At 36.6% G+C, this 13,342-nt stretch overlaps 1 protein-coding gene across 5 annotated transcripts in view; it reads left to right on the top strand.

The window, feature by feature from the left end:
- OLA1 (Obg like ATPase 1) overlaps positions 1 to 13,342 on the top strand; it is a 128,290-nt gene that overhangs the window by 42,590 nt on the left and 72,358 nt on the right. For all 5 annotated transcript variants that reach the window (XM_021552476.3, XM_021552475.2, XM_085585075.1 and 2 more), the window contains one exon: positions 2,753 to 2,880. In XM_021552476.3, the coding sequence (XP_021408151.1) occupies positions 2,753 to 2,880 (128 nt within the window). The remainder of the gene's footprint in view (positions 1 to 2,752; positions 2,881 to 13,342) is intronic.

Below are 13,342 nucleotides of genomic sequence, written 5' to 3'. Positions count from 1 at the left end.
AATTTGCTTGGAATATGAGCTTTGTGGTACCCGAAGTGAAGGTGAGAAAGCGCCCTGGAAACCCACACACTTCAAAGGTCTCTTGCTTGTGTTACTTAACCCCAGCACATTTTTCACGGTTTTCTTTCCATTGTGTGGCAAATGAGGTTGATTCTGGTGATAGAGCAGCCATCTGCATATGAAGGTGTCAGTCTTGTTCTAATGTGGCATCTTTGTAGTGAAAGTGTGAATTGTTCTGATGGCTGGCTAGGAGGTTAATCCTACCAGAAAGGTGAGAGAGGAGCATAGAACATTTCTTACACCACCTTTGTTTTCCTTAAAACACTGTTTAAAATGACAATGGAGAAGTGCTTTAAAGAGTGGTGTTTTTCTGTCTTGCTGCTGAGGAAATAGTTACTTGTCAAAAAGCAAGGACTGGGAAGTTGCCTGCAGTTTCTTCTGAAGTATGTTAGTTCTGTTCATATCAGGCAAAAGGAATTACTGGGTTAATGCATTAAATATTTACTGGCTTCTTTCTTCAGAATGTGAGTTACTCTTTAAGGATTTGTTCTGTTGTGTACTGGTAGTTAAAAAAATATAGTGGGACAAAGCCGTGAAATTTTCAAAATTGGTTTACTTCTTAGCAAACTTACATTCAAGTACTTTTGACTGCATTCCACAGCATTAACTTGTAGCACACAATATCTGTCTTCCCAAGGATGGGCCCTTCTTTTCATGGGCCTAGTGAAGTTTAAAGTCACTGTTATGTTACCAGAATTCAAGTAACATACTATATTGTGTTACTTAACTACTTCTAAGTACATCACAAAGATATTAATTACATGGAACATGTCACTAAGTTCCTAATGTATTATACCTGAGAGGTTTAGTGACACTTTGAACTTCACCTTGGTAAACAAAAAGATTTTGTCCAGATCTTGTATTGTGAAATTATTTTACTTGAAAGAAATAATTTTCCTTTGGAAGTGTTAGGGCAAGATTGAAAACAAAACCACCAGAGTGGTCACCACTCTTCCAGAAATAATTGATGTTCCATACTCAGATTCTAGTGAATCGTCTCTCCCCAAATTCGAGTGTTAATTTGAAGTGAGAAAGAACATCTGCTGATTTATTTGCAGTCAAATGAAAGTGGGATAACACCAAAGGAAAAAAAGTAGGAATTGTGTTTTGTTCTACCTAAGTCGGTTGCTCAGAGCAGAGACAATGATCCATAGATTTCTGTAACTACATTTTTTTCTGTCTGGGCTATAGCTGCCATACCAGGCACTGTGATGAGACGGGTTGTTTTCCTGCTGGTGGAGTTTCCTGCTGTTACAGTCATGTTGTCAAAAATTCAGTATTTGAAAACACGTGTTTATCAGCAAGTTGTCACACTAACAAAAATAAAATTCAGTTTGGGCTGTGGACAGTAAAGATTTCAGAAGTGTAATACTGCTTAGAAGATTACTGGCTAGGTTATCCTCAGTCCTCATTCCCACCTTTGTGGTTTCTGTCTGCGGGCAGCACTGCGAAAGTAGGTTTTTGTAAAAGGTATCTTTAGGTAGACCAGAGAATTTATTTCTTTAGATTTGAATCTCATGATGAAGAACACTCACCATAGAACAGGGCACCCTCTGCTTTCCAGATAAGCACTTTTTGCTCATGCTCCCTTCGAGGCAGTCACACCCAGTCCTTGGGCCTGTGGGTTTGGGTGTTTGCTGCTGTGCTTACTGCCAGTAAAATAGTGAGCTGCTCTATTAGTCCTAGCATAGTGCTAATGAAATGTGATGGTGATTAAGTGTTTGATGGGAGCCATCAAGCTGGAGATCTTGAGACTGTGGTGTGCAGTTTCTGGTCTTCTGCAAATGGGGGATTTGCAGCATTTCAGTGTGGTTCTGTCTCTGCCACTGGTCATGATGATGGTGTTAGTTGCATAGAGCATATGAAAGTGCTTTTAGTCAATACCTTATGAAGTTTTAGTGATTTTCTTGGGGTTTTTTTCCTGGTTCAGCTGGATTTTGGGAAGTAATTTGGTTTAGAATGTATATGAAAAGTTTAATGCCCATTAAGTTATTTGTTCTTTTTTTAACCAGTTGAGAATTTGTGGAGGATAGAAGGCTTGCAATTTATAAATTTCCCATACCTTTAAAAGCATTTTTAACTGTTTTTTGTCAGCTAATCTGTTGTTGCTGTATAAAAAGTCATGTAAACATATCTGCTTAACCCTTTGCTGATCACTGTGGTGGAACACATCACAGCTGTTTATATTATACCATCTTAATTTATCTGCTTTTTTTCCAAGTTGTTTGCATAACCTTGGTCACTGCTAATTTTAATCATCACTGTATTAAAAAAAAATGAGTCTTCTGAGAAAGCTGCATAACCTACTGAGCCAAATGGTAGCCTTGGAGTTGTTTAACTGTAGAGTGCAATGGCCTTTTGTGTCATATCCCTTTGGTCCTGTGAAAACTGTGCACTACACATGACGTATTTATGCTTCAACCTTCCAGGCCTGCTTGATCATTGTGTAGCTGTCTGTATGATTCCACACTTCAAAACTAGTTTATTTAATTTTACATGAATATTTACAGAGAATTTAGAGAATGGATGTTTTACATGGGATGGGGGGGATTTTGTCTTACACATTCCTTACTGTGATGTTTAACTTGTTCCAGAAAAGAAGTGTTGAATTTTCATGTTCTGGATTTTTTTCTCTGCCAAAAATTTTGGCTAATATGCTTTGGTAATGAAACTTCTAACTTTTATATTTCAGCAAAATTCCAGCATTTCTGAATGTGGTGGATATTGCTGGCCTTGTGAAAGGAGCCCACACTGGACAAGGCTTAGGAAATTCCTTCTTGTCTCACATTAATGCCTGTGATGGGATCTTTCATCTGATGCGTATGTAAACTTACTTACCTGTTTTCTCTAGCTTAAGGACAGCATTGTTGTACTGTAATTAATAACTTTGGAGCAAATATGCATTACAATTCAAATTCTACTGTTCCAGCCAAGACAATCCTCGTCCTCTGCTATGTAACAGGTACACTTTCTTCATCAGCCTTGTACTGAAGACTTAAAAAGAAACTGGGTTTTTGGAAGTCTGCAGTAATGATGTGTCATTTTCTTTTGCTGGTAGTGCATGGCAGTTTGTCTGATTTCATGAAGGAAAAATGGAATGTGTTAATAAAAGACAGAAATGGAAGTAGAAATCTGCTGCTTTTGTAGATCCTTAAACTTTGCAGATCCTGAGAGGATGAAGTTTCTTTGTTGCCTTTTACCAGGGGTTGATCCAAGTTCCTGATGAACTGTGTATCTTTGGGAGCCAGAGCCCTGAAACCAACTGTCAGTTTTCAGCCTGAACACTGAATCTCTGCAGTCACAGTAGAAAGTGACTTAAAAAGAACCCAGGCAGATTGCTCCTGTTCAAGGGTAATAGGCAGGGGACTGGAGGGTGAGACTTGTATGCCAGCAAGCTGGAAAGAAGGTATTGTTGAAGGTGAAGAGAAGATAAGAATGATAAAATGTTGTTAAGAATAGCTGTAACATGAAGTGATCTGGGGATTGTGTGTTTTCAAAGCACAAAAAAGTTAGTGTTTGTTTTAATTTTGATTTGCTCTGGAACACATTTTTACCTTTTGAGCACTGAAAGTGTTTCTCCCTGTCTTTGTGCTGTTGTGATTGGCACTACTACTGCCTGTGGTAACGGCCAGCATGGGGAGCAGAGTCCTTCAGAGAATTAGTCTTTTTCTTTTTTATGGCTGCCAGGCAAGAAGTCAACAGCAGGTCATGGTGGATTTGTGCTGTAGACTTCGAGCTTTGCATACCTGAGTGTATTGAATAAAGGCATGTTAGGCTTTGACTTAGCTTTGTTCAGTTGGTAATTTTGCAGAAAGCCATTTGAGAATTAACCAAGTTGTATTAATTAAGGTAACAATAAGAAAGAAAGTAGCTTGATAGGAATGGAGTTGAGTAAGGTGACACAAACTTTGGATATCTCAGCAAAGTTATTTTATAGTTCTAGGCTGATCCTGTTTTCTTTATTTATTGAGGATGTGTTAAACTGTGTTTTCTTTAGGACAGAAGGTATATTTGTCATTTAATTTAGCTGCCATAACAGAATACAGTGTTGTCACCTCTTTGTGTTCTGAGATGTTTTTTAGAGAAGGCTGTTGCTTGTCAGTTGATCCACCACAAGGTACACAGGTGAGCTCTTACATGGCATAAAGCTGAGGAGAAATTCTGTTTTCACCTGGCTAATTCTCTACTTTCTTTACTTAATTTAAAAAGAGACAATACCCCCATCTTGAAATGGCTGTGAATTTTCAGCTTTCAAATTTTCATATCCTTGTTGGACTGTTACTTTTCCAGAGATATATGTTTTTTATGTAATCAATAAAAATATTGTTTATGTGTCTAAGGTGTATTTAATACTTGCAAAGAAACAGGCAACACAAGGCAACCACACATAGTAGAGTAACAGGACAAGTAAAAGGAGAGATAAGTTTGTGTTGAGCACCACTGTTTTTTTTAATACATGATTAAAAGTGACAGTACAAAGTAGATTCTCTTAGCAAACAAGGGAATTAAGTTTTCCCCTGCAAAATAGAGCAATCCATTCTTGGGTTTTGATACTTTCTGTAGATTTTTTTTTTTCTGTAAAAGTGCACAAACTGAAAATTCTTTACTGATACTTATACTAAACCAGTTGGTCTCCATACACTTAAAAATTTCAGATGTTATCCCAGTTTCTTAGGGGTAGGGGTATAATTTACTTTTGGTCACACCTAGTTATGAAAACCTCAGACAGATATACTTGCTTACTTACTGGCTGAGTGAATGGGGGATTTCATTTTGAAATGGTTTTCTCTCCTGGATAGTGGTGTTTGCAGTCCCACAGTAACCTGACACGTGCTTTAAGGTACAGCTTTGTTCATCTTCCAAGTTTCACGGTTTAATTTGGAACATTTCTGACAGTTCTGTTCTCCATGTTTCAGGTGTACTGCAGTTTTGACTGAAGCAGCAGTGTTTTTTGTGATGACAGAAGGCAGGCTGTTTGAAGGTTAACATAGTGTTTCTTCCCCAGTTTAATGGCTTTAACCACCTTTCAACTTTTATGGCAGATCGGTCACAAGTACTTGTAGAAAATTACTTTCTTTGTATGGTGAACTATAAATGGCAATTTTGTTACGAGTGTAAATTTACAAATTACACTTAAACAATGCTTCAGTGAGGAAAATGGTGGATATCAGTATTTAGTTACTGCTATATCTCTGTCAAGCTTTTGAATGTACTGGGTGTTAAATAGCCAGAGCTCTTCATGTTTTTGAATTTTTCTTCCTACTGATATTCTGCAGTCCTAGTTTTCTAGAAAATATGCTCCACATTTTTTTCTTATTTTTAGTTTCTTTAATGAAATCCAGTCTTTCTCTTCAAAGGTACAGAAATTGAGAGGAAGCTTGTCTGTAAAAGTACTTTGCTACCAAATGCTTCTTTCCAATTAATGAGAAACCATTAGAGTTGGATGCCTAATGTTTCAAGTAGGGCAGGCAGCACTGGGTTTTGTGGAAGAACCTGAGGGCTCAGCTGTGCTATCCCCTAGTGTGCCAGTGCTGCAGAGATCCTGTGAGCTGCTGGGGCTGGGGGAGTGCAGGCAGGCAGGGCTGCCAAGCTCCCGCTTTGCTCCTCTGGAAGTGCTCTGACTTCACAGCAGATGAGCTCCAGCTGCCTTTTAGCAGCAGGATGGGGAGTTTGCTAACTGATAACCCGTGAAATCTTGTCCTTTGTGGTAGGAGTGAAAGAGCTGTGAAGCTAGGTAAACATCCCCCACGGTCTTACGGAAGTGACTGGTGTGACCAATGCGAGTGGGTTCCTAGAAAGTTTTAATTGCTTTTACTCCAGTTTTGTGTTTGTTAAAACTGGAAATGTTTAGTCCGCCCCCTGGTTCTGCCTCCTTCGGGTTTTAGGTAACTTCTAAAGCTATTTGTCATTACTTAAAGCTTTGATAGCTATGAATCATGTCAGCTGAGTGTAGTTTATTCTTACTTGAAAAAACCACTAATCAAAACAGAGTTTGACAATATTTTTGCTGATTTTTGCTCAGCATTTAAAATCAAGTTGACTTAATTTTTTTACCATCATGAAGGTTAATGGTAGATTTTAGTAATACTGCCAGTGCTTTGATTTGCCCATAAAGATCAAAGTGATGATAAACATCCTGATATACATCCTCTTTTTTCACTGATTTTTTGGACTTCCTATAAAAATGTATGTATTTTCTATATAAAGATGCTAATAATCTGTAGCTTTTATATACTTGAGGCATGATGCATTTTCCTCCCATGTTCTCTAACAAGAAACCCTGCCTGCTGGTTGCTGCTCCTGGAATCCAACTGCTGCTGAGAGGAGGCATGTGTGGATATCACTTGGCCACACTCCACTGCACTAACATTTCAGTGGACAAAGTATAACTTACATCTCATCCTTTCAGCATGTGTGTTCTGTGCTTTGGGAATCACAGTGGCTCAGTTTATGCAGCTGTAGCTTGGCTCTGTCACTTCTATTATCTGAAGCTGTTTTTTCTTCTTTATAATGTGTCAAAAATTCACCTTGAAATAATGTTAAGATACCTGTCTTAAGAAAATTGTATTGTCCTTGGCATATTTTGGTTCAATTTTTTGAAGATGCTTTGTTTTTGTTTTATATTGCTGAGTGCAATTGACAGGTGTTTAAAAAGTGTTGTCTGTTTACAAATCTTTCACTGCTAAACTACCAAAGTTTAAAAATAGTCTGCACATATCAAACTTGTTAGTGTTACACAATCAAGATGTATTGATGTATGCTATTGAGCAGATGATAGTTCCTATTGAAATTTTCTCTTTTTTATTTTTAGAGCAACTGAATTAAAGTATACTAAAATATTTGCAATGGCTCATAGCTCAGCTAAACTTACAGTTGGCTTTCAGTAACGTCTCCATATTAAATCCAGAAATTGTGAAAGCTTTCAAATTAAACTAGCATTTGTGTCTATGTATTAATCTAGTGCTTGTGGGTTTTTTCTTTGGAGATTTTTTGTTTGGGATTTTTTGGTTAAATTTTGTATAGTGTTTCGATTTTGAGAAAAGACTTAGCATAGGAGATTTTTCTAATCATAGAGTTATGAAAGTGGTATTTTTCTATTCCTTTTAGCAACCCTAAAAGGGAAATAATTTATATTTGCAAGACTAGTTTTGCACTGTGTGTTACAATTTCAAAGTTTCAATACAAGAATGTGAAAAGAGACTTAGGATGAAGGCTGATGCTTAAAAGTGGTTTTTTGTAGAAGGGTCTGAAGAGCAGAAAAGACCTTGTGTGTGCTTTGGATACTAGTACATTATTGTCCAAAATGTTGATAGTGGAATTAAAGGACCAGGATGGGATTCTTGTCAATCTTCTCTCATGCAGTTTTAATTACTACTACATTGAAACCTACACCTGCAAGAGAGAGGGAGACATTTGGTACACCAGCATCCTGTTTGATAGATCAGGGCCAGTGCGGGATCAACTAGCTTAATTTGGCTGGCTGTGGAAAACTTTGAACTAATCAGATTTTTTACTTAGGAAAGAAGATAATTACAGGAAGGGAATAACCTCTTATGCTGAAAAATAGCAGGAGAACATTGCAAGATCTATCATCATCCTTGAACATAATGTTACTGTGTTTGAGATGTAGGAAATCGCATTATAAAATCACCCTAATCTCCTGTTACATTGCTGGTGTGTGTACATGAACAAAATTGGTGGGTTTGTACCTCAGAGCTGTTCACAGTATTCTGTTTGCAGCTATGATTCCAGCAGAGGAATGAATTTGTTTTCATGGGCATGTGGGTGCAGATTGTGGAACAGGTGCTGGAAAATTGTCATCACTAGTGAGTTAGCCTTTGTCTTTACTGAACAGTAAATTACATTGCCAGACTAAATGAAACTGATACCTGAGCTTTAATTCCTCTAAGGCCAGGTGGTTACACTTTAAAGCACAAATAAACTCAGGTAAGTGTTAAAATAGGTTCCATTAAAAAATTCCTCACAAGTAGTTGTTCTGAGAACTCAATAAGCCTTCCCAAATATATGGATATTAGGAGTAAAAATTTATTTGTATCATATTAATCCATGGTAATTAAATAAATGTCTCTCAAGGATATACTTTACTTCTTCAAATAGAGGTATGAATGTTTGAACATTATGTTAGTAATCAAACAGTCCAAAATTTGTTTTATGTTGAGGTTGCTTCTTGATGTCACAAATTGAATTTTGATTGTATTGTTCCTATGAGGTTTCAGTCTCAAATATTGTAAAGTCTGTAATTTTATTTAATTACTTATTCTCATTGAGAAGGAAAATTACTGTTCTTGTGTTCTTGCCTAGCCTTTATCATAGCTTGATAATGCTAGATTTGTTAGTATCACACTGATTGAAGTGACAGTGGATTTTGGAACCCACTTTGTCATTCATCTTTAGCATAATATCCTATGCCTCTTTATGTCCAGTTTCTTTTTTGTATCAGAACAGACGAAAACATAAAATTTCCTGTCTAAAGGCCACCACCCTTGCTAGAGTAGCAGCATCTAATGCCATTCTATTTATAGATGGTACTTGTTAAGTTTCCTCAGCAGGGACTTAAAGCTATGACCTCGCAGGCCAGAAACAGGAGAGCTACCTACTGAGCTACAAGGGCAATCTCTCAATTCTAAAGAATACATAGAAAATTTCTAATATACTGTACTGTGAGTCATAAAGTACTTGACCAGTAAACCCTCCCTCCCCTGAGAATAAAGACTTTACTGAGTCATTGCTATTATTTGACCTACGACTACTTTTATTGCAGTATTGTGTGTGTGATTTGGCAGTGTGTAATTGCTATTTAGGCAATGCTGATGAGTTTTTCCTCTGTAATACTTCAAAGAAATCATCAGTGTGTGATAGAGTTAGGGTGTTCAGGTGACTGTGAAACACATGTTTATTTGTTTGAGTTGGTGTCTTTGCTGATGGGGTAGAGTATCCTGACTTCTTAAAAACAGTGATAGTTTAATTTTTTTTTTTTTTTTTTTTTTTTTGCTGTTTCATGGACTTTCTTGAAAGCTTGAAGAGAAAAGTACTGCAGATGGATTTGGGTTTTTTTTCTATTGTTTCTAATGTTTTTGTTTCTAATATGAAATGTTTGCCTGTTTTCCTTTGGTCAGAGAAAGGCTACCTCAGAAAAGGTAAAGTAACAGTTCTTTTCGGAAAGATAAGTGGCTGAGTGTTTTTACTTTAATTAGCTGCATGATTGTATCAGAAAGGTGAGTAGTCTGTAAACTGAGACTATTGCAGCATCCCTTTCAGAAAGTTGCTTTTGAGAAAGTGCTGGGGTTTTTTTTAATGTTTTTGAGAAAGCGTTGTTGTTGTTTTTTAATGCAGAGTTTTAAGGAAAACTTTAAATTAGAGAGGTTCCTTAAAGCACTTTTGTTTCTCAATTGAATTGTAGATGGCTGTGCTTCCTGGCAGGGCTGAGGGCATGGGTTGCTGTGAACGGCAGTAGGAGTTTGCCCAGGGCTCTTTATCACTGTCCCTCCTTGCTTTGGTGTTGAATATGCAAGTGAGTCAATGCCAAATTAACTGAGGTGATAATTTCCGAGGCTTATGTGACTTCAGTATTAAAATGGACAAGGAGAAGTTTAAGTATTTGATTGCTGTGTACTGAACAGTGGACTAACTACTGCAAATTAAAAAAAAAAAAGACCAGGAGGAACCTGGCTTTGGGTTTCTTATTCTGGCTGTAAATTACTTATCCTAGCCAAAATAAACAAAGATTCTGGGTAAGTTAAGATATGCTAGTGTAAGGTTGAATTAATATATATCTCTTTTTTGTTCTGTGTCAAGCAAATTTTTCTGAGATCCTTGGGTTGTCAGTTTAGAGTTCCTTTGTCTTTGCCTATGAGAGTTTATGAGACTGTTTAGTAAACTGACAGAAAAAGCTGGTTCAGTTTCCTTTCAGAATTGCTGTTTATGGGAGCTGCCTGGTTTCTACATCAGCCATAATGCCACTTTTAGAAAAATAGGTGCTTGTCCCTTTCCAAGTCATATGTTGTGCCAGACTTGTACACTGGATAGGATGTTCCTCTGCGAGCTGAAGTGGCTCCATACTCTGACAGCTTTTCTCATGGATATGCTGCCACTTCCTTCTGTGCTGTTGCAACTGATTGTGAAACCATGTAGTAAAAGGGGGTTTGGGTCTTGAAAATAACCATATTCTTCTTGCTGGGTTATTTTAAAAATAGGTAATATCTCTAATTGGATTTAATATGTAATAGAGCAAACAGTCATGCTGTTCTAGCTGAGGGAGCATTAAGCTGAGATCGGTAAAATGAAAAATGTTTGTAAAAAGGCAGCCATAGGAAATATGCCAGTTGCATCCTTTTTTCCTTTTTTTTTTTTCTTTTTTCCTGTTTTCTTCTAAGCTTGCAAGACTTAGGGATGTTTTTTTTCAAACCTTGCATGTTGTCCACTGGAGTCTGAAGAAATCTGACTTTCTTATGACTATTATTTATGCTGAGATGTTATTGAGATGCAGGGTTTGGTTGCAGATGTGCCTTTGTGCTGTTGTAATGCTGAAGTATTGATGTGGAAATCTGCTGACTTCTTTTGGTGAGCCTTCAACAAAGATAGTTGGTATGTTTTCAATATGCTTTCCAGACTTTCTCTTCTGTCCTGATGAAGTCCAGCTTCACTTTGGGTGAAGATGAAGTTTTTCTTTTCTACTTGGCTTTACAATGGGTTATGTATTAGTCAGTTATCAATGGCATCTCAGCAGAAATTCTTCTGGCCTGTTTTTTTTCTCTGTTTGGAACTTGTCACTCTTGTCTTTGCTTCACACAATTTCTCCCAGCTATTTTTTGGTGTATTTCAAGATGACTTTTTATCCTGGTATCTTCTGCGGAAAACAAAATTAGCAATGGGCTGGATTTAAATGCTGGATGTTTATCAGCAGTAGTTGCAAGAGCTGCTTTGAAAACTATTGCTTTAGTTGTGATGCCAGGGGATCTCTAGCCTCAAACAACACCCTGGAGCCTCTGTGCCTGGAGACAATTAACAAAATATCAAGCCAAACATTTATTCATTTTTGTGAAATACCTCAGAAATGCTACTTGTGGTACTTATTTAGGTTTTACAGTTGAAGTGAAGCTTCATCTGTTGTTGATAAAATAGGAAGAAGATTCTTTAGAACCTCAGTGTTTCTCATTAGGTATGTAGTTAAATTTCTGCATATTCAAGTAATTAATGATTAATTTGTTTTCTTTAAAGTTAGTTTAAAGTACTTTCTTTACAAAATCAAACAACATCCCTTCTTCCTTGTCTCTAACTTCTTCATTCCCCCCTCCATCCTGTAGGGTTTTCTCCTTATATGGAGGATGGCAGAAGCTTCTGTACCTCAAACTTGTGTTACTAGTTAAACTTTTAAAATGTGTTTGAGCATAGGTTTGCATTTCAGTACTAGCCTAGATAGATGTTACAGAGGTAACAGTTCCTTGACACTGCATATTTTTATGCACCCAGCTTTGGTAATTTGATGTGAAAATTATTATCTCAAAGCTAAATAGCAGTAGGAATGGGAAGTCAAGTGTGTGAAAGAGTTGCAGACGGGGGGAAATGTAGAAGTACAGGAATTTATGCTACATGAGAGGGAGCATATTTTGCTTTCAGACAAAATATGTAAAGCAGAGGGAATCCAAAAGTTAGACTGTTTAAGACTCTTGGGTTGGGTTCTCTGAAGTGTCAAAAAGCATAAAAATTAATCCAATGAACATCACCATAGAAATTGTGTGTGTAGGGTACAAGATAAGAAATATTGATATCATAGTTTTAAATTGTTAGGGGTGGCATGATGAAACTGCCATGCAGAGGAAAAAGTCTAATATGTTGTATGTGAGTTGAATCTATCCAAACCAGCAAACACTAAAATGTTTTAATCATTAGCAGATGATTATTTCATAGCTTAATTACAAGGCAGAATATAAAGATTGTTTTGGTATTCTTACTGCATTTTTGTCTTCTCAACTTACCTTCCAGTTTTTAAAACATGTAACAAAATCAGTGAATACTGCTTTAGGTTATTTTATTTTAGCTCTGTTATTTTAATGTGAATTATCTCTGTATTTATGGTGTATTTTATTTTTCTTTGAAGTTCTTTGCACTTAAATGCAAATTTAAATGAAGTATGTTCCTTCATTCTGTGCAGCATAGCTGCTTTAATTATTTTTTTAATAACTCTGTGTGCGTAAAGAAAACAAAACTGTTTATTGGACTGTGCAGTATTTAGAAAAAAAAACGTTGTTTCTGTAATGCCACTCTTGGCTCAAAACTACATTAAGCAACAACTGAAATGCATCACTTTCAGCTGGTTTTAAGACTTGAAAATACACTTCCAGAAATTTCCTTCCAAGGGTACCACAACACTCAGCTATTATTTGAGATGGATATAGAAAAGACAGCAAGAAAATATGAATTGTTTTGTCTTAAATTGATTTTAATTTATATATCACAAGCTACTGTTTAAATATTGAGTGCTTTGTGTAATTACAATTTAGAAATTTACAATTTCCAATTACAAAATGTTGTGAGTGTAGTCAGAGCTCAAGTAAGTGGGTTCCAGAACCTTACCTCAGTTTCTGCTTTTAGTAAAATAATAGATCATTTTCTCTGAGCCATGGTTCATCTTTGTAGTTAGTGTGTTGAGCTTTTATTTGTAGAGATTGTTTAGTCATTATGACAAAACTTATTATAAAAATTTGGTAATGAAGAGTTAAAAAGCTCTTAGTGTTTTCTTTTTATAAGCCACCTGTTGCCTTAGATGCATAAGTATATGAATTCGAACAAAGTGCTCATCACTTGTCAGCCATCAGTGGCAGCATAAAAATTACTTGTGGTGCTTGCTTTGCAAGAAGTTCTTTGTGTTTGTGACATCAGCTTTGTTTTATACAATTAAAGTATTACACGCTAGAATAATCTAAATTGCAACCACTAAATGGTGATGTAGTTCTTTTTTCATAGAGTTGAATTTGTTTACTGGTTGTATGCAGCTATTGACTACTGTTTAACATGACATGTCCCTTTTGCTTAGAACAATCTTTGGAAAAGGTGGTTTTTTGTGTCCTGTTCTTGTCTCCCACCCCCTCCATTGCTCCTCCCATCACCATTATGGAGAGCTTTTCTTGTACTTTTTTTACCGAGTTAACAAAAATACATGTTAGGCTTCAGGTTTTTTTTTTTTTTCCAGCTAGCAAATTAATGGCACATGATGATATTGGAGCAGAGAAAAAAGCGTTGCAGTGAAGTGATCTGGACTCCA

The sequence above is a fragment of the Lonchura striata genome, chromosome 7 (genome assembly GCF_050655825.1).
Source record: "Lonchura striata isolate lonStrDom1 chromosome 7, ASM5065582v1, whole genome shotgun sequence".
Lineage (NCBI taxonomy): Eukaryota > Metazoa > Chordata > Aves > Passeriformes > Estrildidae > Lonchura > Lonchura striata.
The sequence above is the reverse complement of the archived record's forward strand: the minus strand, read 5'-3'. Positions and strand labels throughout refer to the sequence as shown.